General features: G+C 46.6%; 1 protein-coding gene and 1 long non-coding RNA gene across 2 annotated transcripts; both read right to left on the reverse strand.

Annotated features, from left to right (window-relative positions):
• Positions 1-2106: 2106 nt before the first annotated feature.
• Positions 2107-13749, reverse strand: LOC130222310 (NLR family CARD domain-containing protein 3-like). Its single transcript, XM_056454888.1, has 7 exons — positions 13587-13749; positions 12502-12697; positions 10623-12408; positions 5447-5620; positions 3455-3628; positions 2951-2997; positions 2107-2699 (listed from the first exon to the last, which is right to left on the reverse strand). The coding sequence occupies exons 2-7, from the start codon at positions 12533-12535 to the stop codon at positions 2170-2172; spliced, it is 2745 nt and encodes a 914-aa protein (XP_056310863.1). The 5' UTR covers positions 12536-12697; positions 13587-13749; the 3' UTR covers positions 2107-2169.
• A 2245-nt stretch (positions 13750-15994) lies between these two features.
• On the reverse strand, positions 15995-16269 carry LOC130222423 (uncharacterized). Its single transcript, XR_008836457.1, has 2 exons — positions 16184-16269; positions 15995-16105 (listed from the first exon to the last, which is right to left on the reverse strand). It is a non-coding gene; the product is annotated as an uncharacterized LOC130222423 (long non-coding RNA).
• Between the last annotated feature and the right edge of the window lie 6797 nt (positions 16270-23066).

Below are 23066 nucleotides of genomic sequence, written 5' to 3' on the forward strand. Positions count from 1 at the left end.
TTATATGGGATCGTCTTGACAGTTTGACCATTCAGCAACCAGATGTTCCTCTTTCTGGTATCTGTGTATCTTCTCTTGAAAGTTGACCTTTTAAGGAAGATGTTTCAGAGCACGTGCACACAACTCATACATCCTGTCATTCTCAGAACTCTCTGCACTTTCTATGCACCCATACCCGATAACAGGATGCTCTGTCCCTGTTTCTTGTGCACACATTATTGCAATTAACCTGTACAAAAGGCTGCAAATACGAGACTGTAACAGTGATATAAAGCAGTGCCTTACTCTGAATCGCGCGTACTATTATTATGGCGGATTGTCGCGTATTGATGTGGAGTGCTTCACAGTTCGGCGCACTTCCGATTTCTCAGTGAATCAGTCATTACGGTCACTCAACGAGGACAGAAAAGAGCCGAGCGAATTCTAGAGACTCATGGCTGAATATGATTGCTGTTTGTTCCTGTTAGTTTATACAACTGTGTGCGTCCAGAGGATAAGTGAGTACTGTGCATTCTGACTGAGTTTAAGGACATTGCTGGAGGAAGTTGTTTGAGTATGCAAAGCTGACATTATGAGTGGATGCTAATAAGGACTATATCATGAGGGAGCGCACATTCAGTTAAACTGTTATATTACAAGATGTTTGCTATAAAGACAAATATTGTGTTCATTTATTATAAATACTGCATTATGTTCACATTTGGGGATGCCAGTAGTTAATGTCATTATGTCACATGTATGTAATGTGATTTATTTGTATTGTAGATGTAGTAATAAGCACACATTGACAAATACGTTCTTTATTCTGTTTGTTTACAGACCAAACACACATTCACAAGCTCATACACACATGAATGCATGCAAAGGTGTATCCATACTGTCTTTAAGGAACATTTAAGCACAATGCAATGCAATCATCATCCAGTATCCATGCCTATTCCATGTATGCTGTTAGAAGACGTTAACATACAAGTTACAACTGGCTCCCCTCTGCATATGACTGTAACCATTAAACCATTCAACTCAATTCCCTTCTCCAGCTTTGGTGTTCTAACCAACACACCCAGACCAACTCAACTCCCCTATTTAAGAGCTAGCCTTTACAGTCCTGAGCTATTGTCATTAACATAACCCTTTCAGGGAGAAAACCTCCACACCCTTATTCATTATGGCAAAGCTTTAATAAAATGTTCATCCTTCACCCTCAACCCGAAAGCAAAAAAGAAAGTGCCCTCGCTAAAAAAAAAGTGACGCTGCCCTAGCTATTCTTCTGGACTTCCGGGATAAATAACAAATGAGTGGGTGGCTGGAGATGGGTCTGGAACACAGGAGACTCCCGGGAAAAACAGGAGCGTTGGCAGGTATGCTCACACATACACTCTGCACTCTGACTACTCCTATATATAATTCGGTAAAATAAATGCAGATTAAAAGACCATGAACGTGTTTTGGACCTTGCACGCATATTAGACTGTTTTTGGAGACCCTTACAACCAAAATATGACCCTATTTCATGTATAATAGGGGCTCTTTAAATGAATCAGCTTACCTTCTCTATTTTGCGTGATGGGGTGGTTGGGTTGAGCTTGACAGACGCTGTCTAACAAGAAAAAGCACCAAAAACAGAAATGTACAAGATTTCCTGCTTTTAGTCTCGGAGGCTGCAGGGCCCATATGATGGCAAGTCTTTTTCTGAGATGTAATTTAAAGCAAAAGTACATCATTTATAGATGAAACAAGCTGAGGGACGCACAAAAATCATGGAATATTTACACAAATATAACATTTATCAAATCAAAATATCTTCTGGAAACAGAAACACACACATAAACCTCAAAACAACACAGATTTGGAAGGAAAAAAGGTTTATTTGATGATATTTCAGGTGCAAATGCAATGTTAGTCAGCATGTGAAATGTGTTATGTGATCATGAAAAAGTGTTAAAAACAGAATATTACTCTTTAATAATCATCATTTATAATGTCTCATGCTAGCAAGAAGCCTTGAATTCATTACTTTCAGCTTTGGAAACACAGTTTAGGACATTTTTGTGCTTCATGCAGATCATCAGATGTTACAGACACAAATGACACCTGCTGCACACACACACACACACACTGCTGCTGACTGCTCCTGCAGAGGATTCTGGGTAAATCTCTCATCAGTCTTCAGCTCAGTTTCACTGATGATCCAGGATAATAAAGCCCAAACCCAGGCCAGAGCGGCTCAGTGAATGTGGTCTGGACTGAGTGGATGAGGCTCATTGTGTCTCTATAGATGTTGTAGAAGATCAGAGTTCCTGCACTGTGATCCACAAACACTCCTATTCTCCTGCTGAGCCGCTTCACTGGGAGAAGAGTCTCTGTGTTATTGTGTATGAATGTGAAACTGGAGGGAGAGCAGATCAAACTCCAGGACTGAGCATTAAGTCCAAACACACACTCATCACCTGCTCCCTTCCTCCTGATGCTCTTATATGACACTGATATACACACACCATCATCTCCACTCCAGTCAGTCTCCCAGTAACAGCGTCCACACACACTCTCTCTGCACAACACCTGAGGACAATAATCAAATCTGTCTGGATGATCAGGATACGGCTGATACTCTAACACACACTCCACCTCTCTGTTCTCCTCAGACAGAATGAGTTTAGTGTGTGCTGTGTTTGGATCCAGTATGAGGAAACAGACATCTGAACACAAGAACACACACATTTATAACCACAGCTGTGTGTGTGTGTGTGCGTGTGTGTGTGTGTGTGTGAGAGAGAGGGAGTGTGTGTGTGTGTGTCTGTGAGCGTGTGTGTGTGTGTGTGTGAGAGAGAGAGAAGGGAGATTGTGTGTTAGTGTGTGTCTGATTATGTGTGTGTGTGTGTTTCTGTGAGCGTGTGTGTAAGAGAGAGAGAGGGAGCATGTGTGTGTGCGTGCGTGCGTGTAGTCCTACATTTGTGCAGTCCTGCTGTAATCCTCTTCTCTCCTCCATGATCCAGACTGTAAACACACAGATTATCCTTCAGTCACTACACAAACATCATCTATAACACACACACAGACAAAACCCCTATAAAACCAGGCTGGTCGACCAGCTAAAACCAGCCAACCAGCCTAGGCTGGTTTAAGCTGGATTTTTCAGCAGGGTGGTCAAGTAAACACTACAAAGAACATAAAAATATGACAAAACAGCTGCTCCAAAACATCACACACACATTGCTGACCTGATACTGTACAGTTCACCGGCAGAAATATGTGGAAGAAGGTTCAGTTCTCAACTAAAATGCTGAAACTGTACAGTGTTAATATGAGATATAATATCATGGTTAATGTGAGAACTACACTAGTGCACTGAAATATTTGAACAGGTTTTGATTAATATCTGGAGAGGAGTGAAGTATTAAAGTATCTGTATTCAAAATAAATCTTCAAAAAAGGCCAGTGATGCTCCACATACTTGAGTTTGTCCAGTGTGTAGTTTGGATCCTCCAGTTGTTCAGAGAGCAGCTTGACTCCTGAATCTCCTGGATGATTGTAGCTCAGATCCAGCTCTCTCAGGTGTGAGGGGTTTGAAGTCAGAGCTGAAGACAGAAAACCACAGCCTTCCTCTGTCACCATACAGCCAGACAATCTACAAACACAGCAATAGTCCACATCACACAGTTGGACAATCACACATCTCTTTGTGTTGTGAAGATGCTGACTGCTGTTTCTGCTCATGTCAACAGCAGTGATACACACACACACACACACACACACACACGCACACATTCTGATGAACTCTCCTTATTGATCAAGCCCTCACATCAGCAAACACACTCACACACTCAACAAGGACTCCACATCATCTGTAGAACTGTATATCAATAGAAATAAAATCACACCGCTGCACATTTGGGCTCCACATCTGGTAAGACTTAAGGGCTGTTCACACGAAAAGTGATGTTGAATGTTGACACCCACAGACATAGTCACAACCTGCTAAAGTTTTCAAAAAGTGAACTAAGACTGCAACTATTTGGGGAAATCTGTATAAAAGGTCTTCAAATCTGATTTCGATTTAAAGGAATTGTTTTTCCTCTTTAAAATAGGATTTATTCTTGTGTTTAAAGCTTTTGTCATTACGCTACTTCAGTGTCTCAGACTCATTCACAAATGATTATTAAACGCTGGATTAATGCACAAGAGAGTTTGGCCAACACGTTTTAGACCATTTCAAATATATATTATATGTGCACGGTGTATAAGAGCACATACAGCCGCTCAGCATAATGGAGTACAGCCCATTCTGAAAATCCAGATTTTCCTCCATTTCTCAGTCAATATAGGCAGTGTATTTTGGTGCATTTAAACAAAACAGATTTATTAAACAGAAATATTTATTACAATAATATTTTAGTCACCAAACATATTCAGAAATTGAAAGATAACACAATTAAATTCAGGCTAAATATTGCAAAAAACCCTACAAAATTTCAGCTGAATTCTTCCATTGTTTTGCTTCTCTTGATTTTTCCTCTTTTTTAATTTTGTATTGAATATTTTTCTAGAACATATAAATTTGACTGGACCAGTTTTTGGAGCTTTATCATAAGTTATTTTGTTAGATGAGCTCCAGATTTGGCTAATCTATTGTATATCCACAAATATAATATTGTAGAGCTTCCTATTTAAAATATGAATGTAAAAGAGAGATTAGTGAGGGGTGTACTTATATATGCTGAGCACTGTATCACCCTGAGTGTTTACATGGTCACACAGCAAGTCATACAACAAGCATTTAGTTTGGGCTAGCTGTTGCAGATGGACATTGCTGTACACTGCCCTTGATGGGGGAGTGGGGGAGTGTCTGTTGTCTCTCCAAGTGTGAATTATTCATGACCATTGTCACTCACGCATACCGCTGAGATCACCCAAAACAAACCCAACAAATCCTAGATCATTTGTAATGTTTTCTTTGAATGAGAGAACAATCATTTTCACATAATTGTGCAGTAAATATTCCAGCCTACAAGACTGCTTACTCTAAAGTCTTGTTCAGGCACATTCAGTGTGGTTTTTGGACCTTATTTCAGTTATTTTTTTCCTCTAAAACCTACTAACCACACAATCTTTATTTCTAAAAAACACATGCATGTACACCAATATTTCTCACATATTATTGTAGCACAGTTTGTGCTGAATACAAATAAAATACATGTTGGCCAGTACTATGAAAGAGGTAGCTGAAATAAGCACAAATGTCAGGGCATGTCAAAACATCTCAGGGGTCCCAAAATCACCTCAGACCCCTGAGGGTTAACTACAGGTATAGTATGAGCAGTGTGAAACATAATTACTGATAAACCATAATTCCTGTTATCTGGGGTTTAGTATCACCCAGGGTTAACATGTTCAAGCATGAAACAACAGTCTGACTGTAGTTATTGTAGAGTGGAGAATCATTTACCTCAGTGTCTCCAGTTTACAGTGTTGACTCTTCAGTCCATCAGAGAGCTTTTTCACTCCTGAATCCTGCAGGTCATTGTTACTCAGGTCCAGCTCTCTCAGGACACAGTTTGAGGATTGTAGAGCTGAAGACAAACTCTCACAGGACCGAACAGTGAGATTACAGCCCTGTAGCCTGTGTAGAGAACAAACACAATATGTATGTGTTGAACTGGTGTGTTTAATAGTCTGAAGCATGTATGAATGTAGTGACTGGTTTAACTTTACTGATTAGTGAGCACATCTGGTGATTTTAGCTTTAAACAGTATTAATGTCTATAAAACACAATTAAATGGCTTCCTTCAGATGTTCCAATGGCCCAACTCTTTATTAAACACCTAACACTGCAAGACAGTATTTTTTCAATTGTTTTATTTATTATTATTGAACAAACAAACTAATGACAATAATTTTTTGTAGCATCTTTAAAAGTTGCACCTCAAAGCCCTTATCAGAATAAAGTGAAACAGATGCATATGTAACAGAAATATAGAAAATAAAATAAATATATTCATTGTTGTTAGCTGTTTGCATGGTTTGGTTTCTAAAGATTTCTCCATGTCAATGATAAGGACTGCCTGCCCTATAATCTTGCCTGCAGCTCCTCAGCCTAATCCAGCCATGTCCACCATTTCAGTTGTCTCTAGTACATCAGTTTCAATCTTCTCTAGTACATCAGGCAGTTTCTAGCACTTACGGTATGTACGGTATGTACGGTATATCTTACGGTAGCGAGGACATAAACAAGGATGTAAACAACGGGAAATGCTGTTTTACACCGCTAACAATTTAGCTACAGATTTATATTTATCCATCAAACCGCTCTAAACACACACAATATTCAGCAGCGCTGCAGTGTCTCTCTATCCGGACACTTTCCCTGCATTCTACATCTCAAATAACAAACTCGCAAAAGATATGAGAATGTTTCATATTACTTACACATGCTTATTCTGAATATATGTGAAAGACTCGGTCATTAAAAATCCCAGTATGTCCTTTGAAAAAGAGTTGGGGATTAACCCTGGCATCCTGGCCAAATTTAACCACTGGCCTCTGTCTATCATGGCCTTCTAACTCTCCCCATATCTTAATTGGCTTCATCACTCTGTCTCGTCTCCACCAATCAGCTGGTTTGTGGTGTGTGGTCTGGTGGATGCTGCACACTGGTGGTGGATGAGGAGATTTCCCCTATGTGTAAAGCGCTTTTGAGTGCCCACAAAAGCGCTATATAAATGTAAGGAATTATTATTATTATTATTATTATTAAGACTTTTTACAGAGGAATGTATTTTTCCAGAAAGCAATGACAGATTGCCAATAGAATTTGCACCTTTTTGACCAAAAACAATCAATTCACACTTGTCCTCATTCAGTTGGAGAAAGTTATTCGCTAATCAATCTCTCACATCAGCCAAACAATTAAACAAAGCCTGAAGGGAGGATTGATGCTCAGATTTTATGAGGAAGTAGATTTGAGAGTCATCAGCATATAGATGGTTATTTATACCATGCTTTTCAAAAAAATTTCCCAATGGAAATAAGTAAAGAGAAAACAAAACCAGACCCAGTATCGAGCCCTGCAGAACCCCACACATTAATTGAATGACAGAAGAACAAGAGTTGCCCAAACCGACTGATATAGTTCTATCCTTCAGATATGAAGAGAACCAGTCCAAGGCTAGACCCTGGATACCAGCGTGTTCTCTAAGCTGATTGTAACCCTTTTCTATGCGTTATTTTTACAGTATTTGCTATTTTATTAGGACCAGATGTCAGAAGATTTTTATTCGCTCACAAGAGTGTATAGAAATAACAACCGATTTTTGATAGATAAATAAGTCAGACTCAAAAATTACGGTAAATAACTGAGGTAAGTATATTAAACAAGTTAAATGATGGAAACAAAATAAAACATATAAATAAATGTTAAAACCAGTTCAGTTTTATGAATACTAAATTAAAGTAATATATGTATATATCATATACACTGAAATCCCCAACACTTCAGATGATAAATCCACTTCATACAGATTCAGTTTCACAAATCACGTGTTGCATGTTCAATGAAGAAGAAAAACAAAAAAAGAAGGAAAATTTGGATAAAAGTAGTAATTCAAAGTCCAAGTTCAATGTTCAACACTCGAAAGTTCTTTTCAGTTCCAGCTCGATGTGAAAAATCCAAAAAAATCAGTCCAGATAGAGCAAAGTCCAAAAACGAATAAAAACAAAAATATGAGCGCAGTGAAAGTGCAAGAATGTTTTGTCCTACCAGTTCAGTGAACAACGGATTAATTTACTTCCAGGCACGATCTTTCAAAGAGGGCGGCTCGCCATGTCCGGACCACCGAGAAAGCATCCACGGCAGGGACAGATCGGGATTTCAGAGTAGAAACACGAAGAAGAACATACATACAAAAAAAAAAAAAAACCCGGCCAAGAAAAGTTAAAGCTGAACAGGGAGAATAAAGAAGAATGTGTCTCGATTAATTATAAGTTTTCTGTTGTCTCGGGCGATTCAATGTACTCGCACTTCTCTCGTTTCACTCTATAACTTGTTGTCAGCTTCCTATCCTTAAAATCTGAAACTTTAAGGCTTTCTTTCAGTCAATTACCAAAACAATATGATTTTAGATAGTTTAAAGGATCTAAACTGCTATCTCAATGTATCTAATCTCGTTCAATCTGCTCGCGCTGCTTAATCAAAGTGACTCTCCGTCACCGGCAGGTCTCTCACACACGCAAGGGGGCGGAGCTAACCTCCGACCTCAACCAAGTCAAAACTTACTTTATTCTCTATTTATTATTATTATTTAAACACTATGTATGTCATATAAAGGAACTTTATTCACAATTTCTTGTCTCAATCATAAAATAAAATGTTAGAATATAAAATAAACTATTTATAATTTGTCTTAGTGACCTAGTCAGTGAGCTGGGTTACATGATCAATGAGGATGACATGATCCACTGTAACAAAAGCAGCAGTGAGATCCAATAATAGAAGAACAACAGGGCTACCTAAATCAAGCTCCAACAAGACATCTGTTGTGACTATCCTTAATGGAAATTTCTAATTAGTCACATCTTGGGTCTGCTGAGGGGTTTAGACGCTTCCTTAGAAAATAATACATGGAACAATAAGTCATCATTTGTGGCTGTTTATTGCAGAGTTAGTTAAACAAAAAAACTGATATGAACTATACAAAATCCAACGACTTTGGCCATCAAACACTGAAGCTAAGGTCTAAAGACCATGTGCTCCCAGCAGGCTCTTCTCCAGTAGGCCACACCCAGGTCTTTAAAGCTTTCTCTGGCCTGCAGGGGGTGCAAATCTCCAAAATAAAAGAAGTCAAGATTAACAACACAAACCTTTAAATAAAATAAACAAATGGCTCCTACAACATCATTTAAAACCCACAATAGAGCGGACTGTGCTATGACCAGCTCTAAAACCTGACTGAAATTTATCAAAACCTTTTTTATTAAACATAAATTCATTCAGCTGTACAGACACAATCTTTTCTAAAACCTTTAAGATAAAAGGCCTGATCCACAGGATCTGCCCTGGTTTACTGTCCAGTAGTCCCTGCTTTGGCTTTGTCCTCCTTCCTGTTCACCTGTCTGTCAGTTTCCCCCTCACCATCTGTCCTGTACCCTGTCATGGTTTCATTTACCTGCCTCTACCCCATCACCCTTTTCCACTGTAGCACCTGCAGCTTGATGAACTCTTGTTTTGTGTTTTCCTCTGAGGATCATCTGGAATCTTCTCCTAGAAGGGAGCTATGTCATGGTCCTGGTTGGCCTGTTGTTGTACTGTTGTATTTTCCTTGTGTTCTCTGTGATCATCTCAGTTTTCCCCATGTTATTCTTGTTAGTTGCCCAGTTACTCTTCACCCTGTTAACTTACTAGTCTCTGTGTGTTTAAGCTCCTCTGTTTCAGTCATTATGTGTTGATCAGAGTTTGCTGTATGTGTGTATGTTTCTCTTGCCTGTGTTTTCTGGTATTCAGCTATTCAGGGCGGCACAGTGGTTTGGACTTTCACCTAACAACAAGAAGGTTGCTAGATCGAATCCCAGCTCCAGTCTCCCCCACAAGACATATGGTATAGGTGAATTGAGTACACAAAACTGACCATAGTGTTTGTGTGTGTGTGCATGTGTGTGTGAATGAGAGAGTATATAGGTGTTAAAAAACATAATGAAAGGTATTTAATCAATATAAATCAGGGACAGCTGAAGGGTAGTGAACGAGTGAGTGATTGACCTTTATAGTAAACACTACAACACTAGTGGACTCAAAAGGCAATGGCAAATATTATCCATGTACAGGGACACAGGTCATTGTTACTTGATAATTACCAGCATAGAGAAGATCAAAATAGACAGAATTGAGAAAACAACATCAGTGTGATCATTCCACTCTTACCAGAAATAATTTTAAAGGTGCTGTAAAATTTTATAGCTGACTTGTGTGAAATTTCCACACAAAAGAATCAATACAACACATACAAATCCCAAAGTCAGTTATAAAATGATCCTCCATGAGGGAAGATAACAACAGATGCTTAGCAGACCTGAATTTTCAACTGTACTCTTTAAATATGCTTTTACCTCATCAATAACATCAGCTACTGATCATAGATAATGTAGTTTAACAGTTTATTTGCTGTTTTAAAGAGATAGTTCACCCATTTACTCATCAAGTGGTGCCAAACCTGTATGATTTATTCTGCTGAACACAACAGAAGATTTTTTAAGATCGATGAAAACCATTAGCCATTGACCTCCATAATAGGAGAAACAAATGCTATGCAAGTCAATGGTTACAGGTTTCTAGCATTTTTCAAAATATCCTCCTTCATTTGCAACAGGAGAAAGAAACTTTTAGAAAGGTTTAAAACCCCTTGAGGCTGAGTAAATGAGTAAAGGTACACTCTTGGGTAAACTATTCCTTAAATAACCACTGCCAATACATTAATCTGAATGTCCTTAAAAACACTAAAATATTAATTAATAAACAATTATTCACAGTATTGAAGTGCAGATGATATAAATATGGTGCATGTTCATTAACATGATGTATTATTTAATTTCAGCAAATGTCTAATTCTTAGATTAAAGCACTTTGACTTACTGAGCTCTTTTGAAGGATTTGATGACTGCTGATAGTCTGATGAGACACTCGTCTGATCTCTGGAATTTCTGAAGCTCAAACTCCTCCAGCTCCTCCTCTGAGGTCAACAACACAAAGACCAGAGCAGACCACTGGGCAGGTGAAAGGTCAGCAGATGACAGACTTCCTGTACTAAGGTGAGACTGAATCTCTTTCAGCAGAGTTTGGTCGTTCAGTTCATTCAGACAGTAGAACAGATTGATGGATCTCTCTGGAGACAGATTCCCTTCAAGTTTCTGCTTGATGTATGCAATTATTTCCTCTTTGCTCTGGTCTCTGTCATCCTGCTGTGTCAACAGGCTTCGTAAGAGTTGTCGATTGGACTGGAGTGACAGACCAAGAAGGAAGCGAAGGTAAAGGTCCAGATGTCCATTCTCACTTTTTAGAGCCTTGTCTACTGCAGTCTTCAGCAAATTCATCATAGCCTTATTTCTGCTTTTTTTAATTGGTCTCTTGTCGTTGTCTAGAAACAGATGTTGATAAAGGGCTGCAATGAACTCTTGAATGCTCAGGTGAAGAAAGCAGTACATGGTACCAAGAATGATCCCCGTCTCCTCCTTAAAGATCTGGGTACACATGCCCGAGTACACCGATGCCTTATAGACGTCAATGCCACAGTCTTTCAGATCGCTCTCATAGAAGATCACATTGTTTCTTTTCAGCTGCTGAAAGGCCAGTTTCCCCAGTGAAAGGATAAGGTTTGGATCCCAGGAGACATCTGGTGTGTTTTCTCCATCATACTTTCTTCTGCTCTGCTGGATCTGAAAGCGGAAAAAGTGTGTGTACATCTGTGTCAGAGTCTTGGGAGATTCCTGCAGTCTTTCGGCATTAGCCCTGTGTTTCAGTTCAGTATTTCTGTTCTCCTTCAAAATGTTCTGTAGAACAGTGGCTGAAATCCAGCAGAAGACTGGGATGTGGCACATAATAAAGAGACTCTTTGACTGTTTAATGTGATCAATGATTTCTCTGGCCTGATTCTGATCTGTGAGTCTCTTTCTGAAGTACTCCTCCTTTTGGGCATCATTGAATCCTCGTATCTCTGTTAGCCGGTCGATACAGTCAGCAGGAATCTTACTGGCAGCTGCGGGTCTGCTGGTGATCCAGATGAGAGCAGAAGGAAGCAGATTTCCCTTGATGAGGTTCGTTAGGAGAACATCCAGAGAGACTGCTGAAGATACATCACGACACGTCTCATTACCAGCAAAGTTCAGAGGAAGACGACATTCATCCAGTCCATCAAGGATGAACAGGACTTTGAATCGTGTACTTCTTGTAAGGTTCCGTCCTTTAGTCTCTGGGAAAAATGGAGTTATGAGGTCTTTTAAACTTTGTCTTTCTTTCTCCTTTAAGTTCATCTCTCTGAATGGAAGAGGAAATATGAAGCTGATGTCTTGATTTTCCTTTCCTTCAGCCCAATCCAGAACAAACTTTTGCACAGAGACTGATTTCCCGATGCCAGCAACTCCTTTTGTCAGGACAGTTCTGATCTGCTCGTCTTGTTCAGGTGCTTTAAACAAATGTTTGCATTCAACCTGTATCTCTAGTGACTGATGACGTCTGGAAGCAGCTTCAATCTGTCTGATCTCATGTTCAGTGTTGACCTGTTCACTCGCACCCTGAGTGATATAAAGATCTGTGTAGATGTTATTCAGAAGTGTGGAGTCTCCTTGCTGAGCAATTCCTTCAAACACACTTTGATATTTTTTCTTCAGGCTACATTTAAGCTGATTGATGAAGAACAGCTCATCTAAACACAAGAGCAAAGAAACAGAGTTTTAGTCTTGACTTTTCCTGCTATATTTGTAAGTGTCAGTCTGACAGATACCCATGAGTCTTTTACCCTCGAGAGTATCAGCAGCTTGATCTTGCTTCATCTCTCTCAGGAAGAAGAGTGTGAGATCAAGAGCTGCTTCTGTGATACAGCAACTGTTCTCATTAAACTCCTTTACAAACTCTTGTCTGTTTTCTTCTTGTAAGATTTTCTTAAACTTTTGCAGTTCTTTCTTCAGAAACTTGATAATTTTACTCTCAAGATTCTAATTTTTAAAAAGAGAAGAACAATATTTCACAAACACATTCATTCACATACAGTAAATATATTATAATACATGTCTGTAAGTGCTCAATTCTGACTGGCTGTTAAACATTTTATGGTGTTCTGTTTTTTTTTAGCTAAAATTGTTCAGGCAGGCTTTGAGCACATTACATTTCCATATCACTATGCTGAACAATTTCAGTTATTTCACAACGACAACAATCAAACCACATTAAAACATAGCAGAAGGCTTTGGATGAGACATGTAAAGAACAAATCCTAGACACAGGAGCAGTTTGAGAACAAAAACCTGAAAAATGTCTGAATTACAACATCTGAACTATGGCTTCATCTGTGGGAACCATAGTATCCCAACAAGCATAGGTTTGTGTTTAAATGAAGACTACAAGACATCCAATCAAAGATGGCTTGGCTAAAATAAGGTTAAATTTGGAATTAACGTCTACACATGTCAAGTCTGTCTAATCTGTGTATTTGGTGACTTGTCTAGCGTTAAGCTATGATTAGATGTCTATAAAAATTTTCTTTGACAGCCTAAATTTTGCCTTGTTAAGCCAAGCCATCTTTGTTTAAGTGTCTTTTAAACACAAAATTGCTTTGTAGCATGTGTGGAATAATAGTCTTCAATCCATTAGGAAATAATGCACACCAGAGGAATAATGACATCTCCATGAGTATCACAGGTGTGTATTATTTTCTAATAATTCAATGAACTGGAGTCAAATATTCCTAACTTAACTAATACATTGTAATTCTTCAAAAAAGTAAATACATAAAAAATAACTACAAATGAGATGTTTGACAGATATAAGATCTTTTCAATAAACATATTGTCTGTTATAATATGAATTTTAAATCATTTTTCCCACCTGGAAGATCTTCGAGAGATCTGTGAAACTCTTTTGGCTTCTGTGAGTCTCGTCTCTTGAATCTGGTAACTCGTATTCAAAACTGTTAACAGATAAAACTACTGTAAAATATTTTAAGACAAACAAATACAGATATATCTTAAAAACATTGAAAACAATACATTTTCTGTAGTTCTCATAATAAGGAGACAGTCAGTACAGTGGACTTGTGCTATTGGGCCACTGCTGTCATATACTAAATTAAGCTGAGAAATTACACACAAAGATCATTGTTGTGTTAAGCTTCTAAAAGACTAGTTAAAAAGTAGCTTTGGATTGAAATATTTTATAAATATTTGATTTACTGTTTATTATTTTATGTACATTTTTAAGCTATGGCGAACGGAAGGTGCTTCGAGTAGAGCCGCTGCTCCTCCACATCGAGCGAGGTTAACTGAGGTGGCTAGAGAATCTGTTTCTGATGCCTCCTGGATGCCTACCTATGAAGGTGTTTCAGGCATGTCCCCCCGGGAGGAGGCCTCGGGGAAGACCCAGAACACGCTGGAGTGACTATGTCTCTCGGCTCGTCTGGGAATGCCTCGGGATTCCTCCAGAGGAGTTGGAGGAAGTGTCTGGGGAGAGAGAGGTCTTGGGTTCTCTCCTAAGACTGCTGCCCCAGCGACCCAGCCCGGCCCCAGAAAAGCAGATGAAAATAAATGAGATGAGAATTCCTGTTGTTACAGTTTTATGATTGGTTTGTTTTGTTTTCTGGGTTTTGCTTTTGTTTTCTTAATAAGTGTTCAGTATAAGCAAGTGTGCCTAATTTGATGTCGTATTGAAGGAGCTGCAAAGATGTGCTCTAGAGACTGCTTTGGAGAATAATTTCCATTTTGCTTACCCACAGCTTAAAAAAAAAAAAAAAATATATATATATATTTTTTTTTTTTTTTGGGAATTTGATCTTATATTATTTGTTGTTGTTTTGAACTTTATATATTTTGTTAGACATTTAATTTACATTGGTTACATTGGTACCCCTTTACACTTTATTTTTCTTATTTTTTTACCCCTTAAATATATTTTTCCCACTATTTGGTTTGATTCTCTTCATTTGTTGTGTGCCTGAACCGGCACGTAACACTATAAATCATCAAGCACATCCTCCATTATTTCTCAATTCTCAGGATTCCTTTACCACCCAACTCCACACTCGCAATCCAGATGTTGACCCCAGATCAGGCTAAACACTACGTGTGACACTACGTAAAATATCCTGGTTATGTCCATAACCCATGTTCCCCGAAAGAGAGACGTATTGGAGACGCGTGTCTAGGAGAGACACTATTGGGAGATCGCTAGATGACCAATCACTCTGAAGAGTAAGAAAACGAGCCAATGAATGCCTATGAGCTAGCAGAGTGTAGCTCTTCCAGGTGCTAGTAATAATCATAATGAGTGTATAACCAGCATGTGCAGGAGAGTGCTTCAGACTTTTAGTAGCTGAAGAAGCCAAACACTCAGCTGCTGTAGTGGAGGAGACACACGTCTCTGTTCCTTCCTTCAGGAAACATGGTTTACAGACATGGCCAGGATGTTCCCCATCAGGTCGGGAACATCAATGTGTGCCAAGAGGGACACTATTGTGAGAGTGTATGGAAGACACCACAGCAACTGAGCCCGTTGTGCATTTGGTGTGAAGTTTACCAAGCACAGTGTAAGCACAAAACATCACCAGAAGTGCAACCTTCCAATGTCCCCATCAGTCCCCAGCACGCAGGTAAATAGAGGGAGCATACTGGGCCAGGCACCCGGCTCCTCCTAGGCAGGGCAGAGCAGAGCAGAATAATTGCACACATCTTGTGAGTTTCCTCCCGACTGACCAGAATTATCCAGTAATCGGGAGGAAACTAGCTCCAACCGAAGGTATAGAATCTCCCAAAGGTATTAGGTGTCACCCAGTTAGAGAGGCAGTGTGTGCTAACACCGAAGAGGAGGCAAGTGCTTCCTCACAGAAGTTAACCCCCGCTTTTGGGCAGCCCTCATCCGACCTCTTTATGCAGCCCAATGGACTGAGCCGTCCCGGGAGACACCTGCAAATACCCAGAGTTGGACCATGGGCCATATGGCCATTCAACGCCGGCGCAGACCTGGACAGTCTCGTCCAGCCTGGCACCACTTTGTGTTTAAAAAGGGATCATTTGTCCCGATGGGCTTTCAACCAAGGCTGAACCTGGACGCGGGTGTCCCACGCGACACTTTTACCAGAGGAGACAGGGATCATTTGTCCCAATTGGGACTTAGCAAAGGCTGAACCTGGACGCGGGCGTCCCACGCGACACTTCTAACAGAGGAGATAGGGATCATTTGTCCCATTCGAAGCTATGTTTTATCACACAGATAGAGGAATAATAAAGACACTGAACACCATATGACCTTTATTGTTCAATTTTTATTTAGGAAGATTCAGAGTCTTCGGTTGCTTCGAGGGGGCGTTTCCCCTTCGAAGGCGGCCATGGCAGCGTCCTCCTGCTAGTTCCCTCCTGAAAAAGAGAAAAGGCCAGTTACCTAACACCACACGTCCCTCTGTTGAGGTCCATGCCAAAAAGGAACTGATTTACCATGGGTGACCCGGGACTCTCTGCCCTCTGGCGCCCCTTCCTTGAGTGGCGTTCTCTGCCCGCTGCCTCCTCCTCCTCCTCCTCCTCCTCCTCCTCCTCCTCCACCAAGGCCCTCTCGAAGAGTCTGCGGTGCTCACGTGCTTGGAGAGGGCCTAGGTGAAGCGCGTAGAACTTGTCTGAGGTTGAGGTATCGTGGCACATGAATTGGGCCACCTTCCTGCGATCCTCGGAAGAATGTGAATTCTTTGCCTGCGTCAGAGACAGACAGACAGAGACTTTTTGTGGTCAAAGCCGCTGGCAGTCATGGGGGTCAGCGGGGGGGCACTGGCATAGATACTCACGTGGGTCGCGATGGCAGTTCGGACGTCAGTGAAGGTGGGCTTGCCGGGAAGCCCCATGCTGGTCCATGCAGATTGAAAATATTTGTTCAGGGTTCGACAGGGACTGGATCTGGAAGTAAAAAAAAAATAGGAGGCCTGGCTCCCCCCGGGGAGGCTAGCCCGCAGCTGCAAGAACCTCCTGAACCAGCTGTATTCTTCCTTGTTGAGAGACAGCTGAGCCGCGCCGAAGGCTCGGTTTGTCTTATGCGTGGTGATCTGGGAAAAACAGAGAAGATGAGTGAGCCCTACCCCTGGTGGCCCCCACATGCAACGTTCCACTCACGTTTATGACATAGGCGGACTCGTCCGGGCTTCTGGAAGCCTCTTGGACCTCCTGGATGGTCAGGTTCTGGAAGACCCCACAGCGATGGCCCGTGATGCAGGTCAGGTAGCCGGTCAGGTAGCCGTAGAAGCGCCACTGCTGCCTGGTGTCTGGGCTGGACTCGAGGCCGTCTGACGGAGGGAAGTTAGGCGTTAGACCTTTCCAACAAACCATGTTACACCACCAACGGTTTAAACTTAGCGATAGCCGCTGGTGCCCCAAGGCAAAAAGATAATGTCTGCTCCGGGGCGCCAGCGGCTCTCGGTCAAACCGAGCCACATCAGCGTACCCACCCCTTAACCCCCATTCGGGGGTTAAGGGGTGGGTACGCTGACGTGGCTCGGTTTGACCGAGAGCCGTTGGTGCCCTGGAGCAGAAGAGGGAAGAACGGAGAGAAGGTCAGCGTTTCCACCGCCACTGGTGGAAACGCAGACCGGCGGGGACCAAACACTCACCTAGAAGGGCAGGTATTTTTCTCCCAGCCGTCCGATGACAGCGTAGCAGGGTGGCTTTGGAGATGAGTCTGCCTTCTTTGGCCTGCTTGGTCCTAACCTCGTGTACCACGACGCGGCGGCGTATGCCGCGAATGAGAGCTCGAAGCTCCCTGCGAATCAGCACCAGGGTGGTACTGGAGAGGCAGCAGGAGGCCGGCGGGGTTTCGGAGAGATAATCCAGGAACTGCGCCACGTTCTTCAGGTAGTGCTGCCTCGTGGGCTCGGCCATGCCCGTTTGGCCTAGCAGGGCAGACCAGGCTCGGATGCGCGCCGGTTGGTTGAGGAAGGACAAGGTTTCTGGGTCCGCGTGGCCTGTCGCCATGAAGCCTAGGAAGGCCTTGACCCTCGCCAGTTTGGAGGCCACGTTATTCCGCAGACGGGCGGTGGGCTCGCTCCCCAATTGGAAACCCTCGAACTCTGCCAAAAGCAAGTCTGCAGAACGGGGGCGAAAGTCAAAAGTCAGCCTAGACGACATACACCCACCACCAGCCCAACAGAGAAGTGCCATAACCATACTCAACTCAAGGCGCGGGCGTGGTCCGGGTACGGGTACTTTGTTGGATCGTAGGCTTCCACAGGCCCGGAGGCCGCCCGGAGACCTCGGGCCGCCCCTCGCCCGGGGGCCGGCCCTCGCCCGGGGGCGGGGTCGGGGGATGGTGCCGGCGGGGCAGGACACGACCTTGCCCGCCTGCTCTTCCTCCCCTCTTCCCCCCTCCTCAACTCTCGATAGCGGCGGGCGAATTGGAGCTGGGCGGACCTCACCTTGTCCACCTGCTTGCGGAGCTCTGAGAGCTGGGCCTGTATGCGCTCCGTTGCGAGCCTGCAGCGGGGGTCGGCGCAGGGACGCTCGGCTTCCGGGCCGTCTGGTTCCCGTTCCTCCTCGGAGGACGACGCCAGCCGAGACACCACGGGTACCGTCGGTTGAGTGGACCGCAACCACCGCAACTCTCGAGCCACTTTCCGACGCCTCGCTCGGCCCATAGCCTCCTTCCTGGCCGAGACGGAGAGCTCGGCGTGCTGCTTCAGGTGTCTGTCTAGGCGGGCCGGCGTCCTCCGGCAGCCGGGCACCGGGCACGCCGTCTTCCGCATGTCCACGCGCCCAGCGGCGAGCGCCAGCAAAAGCTTCTTCTCGTCCGCGTTCGACACCTTGTGAACCGCAGACAGGTGCGGCGAGAGGCGGCTGTAGACGTTGAAGCAGAGCGCACATTCGGCCATGACCGTCCAAGACCAAGGCTGGAGGGAGAGAGACCCACATGCCGCGTGGAGCGGTTTAAAAGATGGCGGACGAAGCGTCCGCTTCCGCGTCAGCGACGCTGGTTCCCCCTCCCCCTCTTAAAGGGGAAGGACCGATACCTACGAGATCCCTTTGATCCAACTTGTATGGAAGCAGTTGTTACGACTTTTGGTGGATTTTTGTCCCAGGAACAACGCACCATTTCAGGCAGCCTCACCGTGCCAGCAGCGGGGACTTTCGCTGCTTTTTGATTTATTCCCCTTTTCCCACACAAAGGGATGGGCATGAGCCCCGCCGAACACGCACCATTTTGGGCAGCTTGTACTGCGCCAGCCCGCAGGGGGCTTTTTTGTATAAAGCTTTTTATAGTTCCCTTCTCTGCCCCCACAAAGGGATGGCATGAGCCCGGCCAAACACGCACAGTTTTGGGCAGCTTGGACTGCGCCAGCCCGCGGGGGGCTTTTTGAATAAGCCTTTTTATAGTTCCCTTTTCTGCCCCCACAAAGGGATGGCATGAGCCCGGCCGAACACGCAACGTTTTGGGCAGCTTGGACTGCACCAGCCGCGGGGGCCTTTTTGAATAAGCCTTTTTATAGTTCCCTTTTCTGCCCCCACAAAGGGATGGCATGAGCCCGGCCGAACACGCAACGTTTTGGGCAGCTTGGACTGCACCAGCCGCGGGGGCTTTATACATGGCTTTTTCCCACTTTCAAAGCAGTGTCGTAGAACCCCATCGAACACGCACCTTTTCCGGGGCTCACCGCATCATGAACCGCAACCATCAAAAAGGAGGGGCCAGACCGTAAGCCCGGACACCACTGACCCCGGCTTGTTTCACCTCGCCAGAGACTACTAGCGGCCACCCTCCGCCTCCACCAGCCACCCCCACACACCTCCGGGGGAGAGGGGTAGGGGGGGTCAGGTGGGGCAGGGGAGACCGCCGAGGGCCGGCAAGGATAAACCCGAAGGGTGGGCGTGCTTGCGGACGGGCAGGAGACGCAGCACTGGTCACGCACACACACAGGGGCTGGAGCCAGCACCAGCCCGTACCCCACACGGCCCCTGGGCTCGACACACCACGCTGGAGACTCTACCGAGCCCACCTACCACCCCCAGCCCTTGTTCCAGGGCGAGGGCGGCGCGGACTGAGAATCAGCAGGGGGGGGGACAAAGCACAGGGGGTCAGGCGGGCGGGCTGGCGGGCAGAGCGCCGGACATGCTCTTGGTCAAAACCAGACGGGCCATTTGAGTTTTTTTTCCTCCCACAGATAGAGGCGGGAAAGGGGGGGGTTGTGTGCGGAGGGACACCCCCCCACGCCTCCCTCACAGCACGCCCGAGGCAGGGAGGAACCAACCACACCCATAGAGGCCGACCCACCCATGTTGGGGCAGGTGTGCCGGGCAGGGGCCTAACCCATGGGGCGTCAAAACAAGCTCCTATCGATCAGCGTGCTTGGTGCAGGCGCGAAATGGTCAAAACCTAAGTCCAACTTTCTCAAAGCTGCCCAACCGTCAGAACCTAAGTCCACATTTCTTCGCCGTCGCCGAATTCTCGATGGGAGGTCAGAGACAATCGGCGCCGGACAGGCACCTCCAGGCGCGGGACATCCCGAAAAAGGGGTCTCCCTTCGGGCATGGCTTGGCGGGCTGGGGCCTGGGTCTCATAAAGTACCCCGGTGAGCGTCGCCAAGCCCTTGCCACCGGCCGTTCCCGAGACCAACCATCTTCATCATGGCCCCAAATGGACTTTGGTTTCAAAAGCTTGCTGGAAAGACCTACCATCATCCCAAATGCTGATGCTGACACCCAGGGCCACCGCTCCCACCCCCTTTCCCCCAGGGCCCACACCCTTTCCGGGAACAGGGGCCCACGTCAGAGGGGCTGGAGCCCCTGACTCCCAAGGCCACCACTGACAGCCCCTTTCCCCCAGGGCCCACACCCTGTCCGGGGGCAAGGGCCCACACCCTGTCCGGGGGCCGGGGCCCAGGTTACAGGGGCTGGAGCCCTGACTCCCAAGGCCACCACTGACAGCCCCTTTCCCCCAGGGCCCACACCCTTTCCGGGGGCAGGGGCCCACGTCAGAGGGGCTGGAGCCCCTGACTCCCAAGGCCACCACTGACAGCCCCTTTCCCCCAGGGCCCACACCCTGTCCGGGGGCAAGGGCCCACACCCTGTCCGGGGGCCGGGGCCCAGGTTACAGGGGCTGGAGCCCCTGACTCCCAAGGCCACCACTGACAGCCCCTTTCCCCCAGGGCCCACACCCTTTCCGGGGGCAGGGGCCCACGTCAGAGGGGCTGGAGCCCCTGACTCCCAAGGCCACCACTGACAGCCCCTTTCCCCCAGGGCCCACACCCTGTCCGGGGGCAAGGGCCCACACCCTGTCCGGGGGCCGGGGCCCAGGTTACAGGGGCTGGAGCCCCTGACTCCCAAGGCCACCACTGACAGCCCCTTTCCCCCAGGGCCCACACCCTTTCCGGGGGCAGGGGCCCACGTCAGAGGGGCTGGAACCCCTGACTCCCAAGGCCACCACTGACAGCCCCTTTCCCCCAGGACCCACACCCTGTCCGGGGGCAAGGGCCCACACCCTGTCCGGGGGCCGGGGCCCAGGTTACAGGGGCTGGAGCCCCTGACTCCCAAGGCCACCACTGACAGCCCCTTTCCCCCAGGGCCCACACCCTTTCCGGGGGCAGGGGCCCACGTCAGAGGGGCTGGAGCCCCTGACACCCAGGGCCACCACTCCCACCCCCTGTCCCCCAGGGCCCGCACCCTTTCCGGGGCAAGCACCGGGCCCAAAGGGTCTTCTAGTTTGACACCTGCTCACCAGCAGACCCCGGGCACCCCACACTTAAGCCACGAACATTGACTTAGCTAGTGGCACTCGCTACGCAGACGTGCCGTTGGTGAACCATCTGGATGTGGGGAACCACCCTCTCCATCACCTCGCCCGTACTGTGGTACAGAGATAGCTCGGGGGCACCAGCGTTTCCCACTACCGCCACCCGGCGCAGTGCTCAATTTGTTGAGGCGGCTGGGGTGCACCAGCGGCACGTAGTTCCAGGGGCGTTCAATATGGGAGTTTTGTGCTTGCCTTCTTCCAGTGTCGGACGTTCGCCCCGGCCAAGGCCAAGGCCAAGGCCAAGGCCAACAGCACTGGCCGGGTTCGGGGCACTGTCTTTGGGCAAGACTTAAATGTCTGAACCGCTTGGTTGGGGCGGGACCCCCACCCTCCAAGGCCAACGGCGCTGGCCTGGATCGGGACACTTTTGTGGGCAAGCCTTTAATGTCTGAACCGCTTGTTTGGGGCGGGATCCCTACCCCCCAATGCCAGCGGCGCTGGCCGGGATCGGGGCACTATCTCGGGGCAAGCCTTTAATGTCTGACCCGCTTGTTTGGGGCGGGATCCCTACCCCCCAATGCCAGCGGCGCTGGCCGGGATCGGGGCACTATCTCGGGGCAAGCCTTTAATGTCTGAACCGCTTGTTTGGGGCGGGACCCCCCACCCCCCCAATGCCAGCGGCGCTGGCCGGGATCGGGGCACTATCTCGGGCAAGCCTTTAATGTCTGACCCGCTTGTTTGGGGCGGGATCCCTACCCTCCAATGCCAGCGGCGCTGGCCGGGATCGGGGCACTATCTCGGGGCAAGCCTTTAATGTCTGAACCGCTTGTTTGGGGCGGGACCCCCACCCCCCAATGCCAGCGGCGCTGGCCGGGATCGGGGCACTATCTCGGGGCAAGCCTTTAATGTCTGAACCGCTTGTTTGGGGCGGGACCCCACCCCCCAATGCCAGTGGCGCTGGCTGGGATCGGGGCACTGTCTTTGGGCCTGACTTCAATGTCTGAACCGCTTGGTTGGGGTGGGACCCCCATGCCCCCAATGACAATGGCGCTGGCCGGGATCGGGACACTTTTGTGGGCAGCCAGCCAAGCCATTGACCCCCCTGGGTCGTTCAAACGCAAAGCCGCCAAAACCTAAGTCCACATTTCTACGCCTTCCCCGAATTCCAGATGGCAGGTCAGAGACAATCAGCCCCAGACAGGCACCTCCAGGCGCGGGACATCCCGGAAAAGGGGTCTCCCGTCGGGCATGGCTTGGCGGGATGGGGCCTGGGTCTCACCAAGTACTCCGGTGAGCGTTGACACTAGCCACGCGAATTCTCGCTCAATCAACTGTGTCACTGGTGCCCCTGGAACCCCCCTCGCCGCGCCAGAGCCAACAGTGCTTGCCCGGGGTCGGGGCACTGTTCCTGGGTAAGCCTGCAATGTCTCAGCCCCTTGGCTGGGTTTCCCCATGCCCACGGGCGCCCACCAGCTCGCCCGGGGTCGGGGCACTGTTCCAGGGTAAGCCTGCAATGTCTCAGCCCCTTGGCTGGGTTTCCCCATGCCCACGGGCGCCCTCCAGCTCGCCGGGGGTCGGAGCACTGTTCCTGGGTAAGCCAGCCTGGCCCTTGACCCC

The sequence above is a fragment of the Danio aesculapii genome, chromosome 4 (genome assembly GCF_903798145.1).
Source record: "Danio aesculapii chromosome 4, fDanAes4.1, whole genome shotgun sequence".
NCBI classification, from domain to species: domain Eukaryota; kingdom Metazoa; phylum Chordata; class Actinopteri; order Cypriniformes; family Danionidae; genus Danio; species Danio aesculapii.

Excerpts from the sequence above, each read along its gene's own strand:
- LOC130222310 (XM_056454888.1), bottom strand. The coding sequence starts at position 12,535 with ATGAAGCAAGATCAAGCTGCTGATACTCTCGAGG. Across the intron at positions 3,629-5,446 it reads TGTAAACTGGAGACACTGAG|ATTGTCTGGCTGTATGGTGA; the intron begins GTAAATGATTCT and ends CTGTGTTTGTAG. Across the intron at positions 2,700-2,950 it reads TACAGCAGGACTGCACAAAT|ATGTCTGTTTCCTCATACTG; the intron begins GTAGGACTACAC and ends TCTTGTGTTCAG.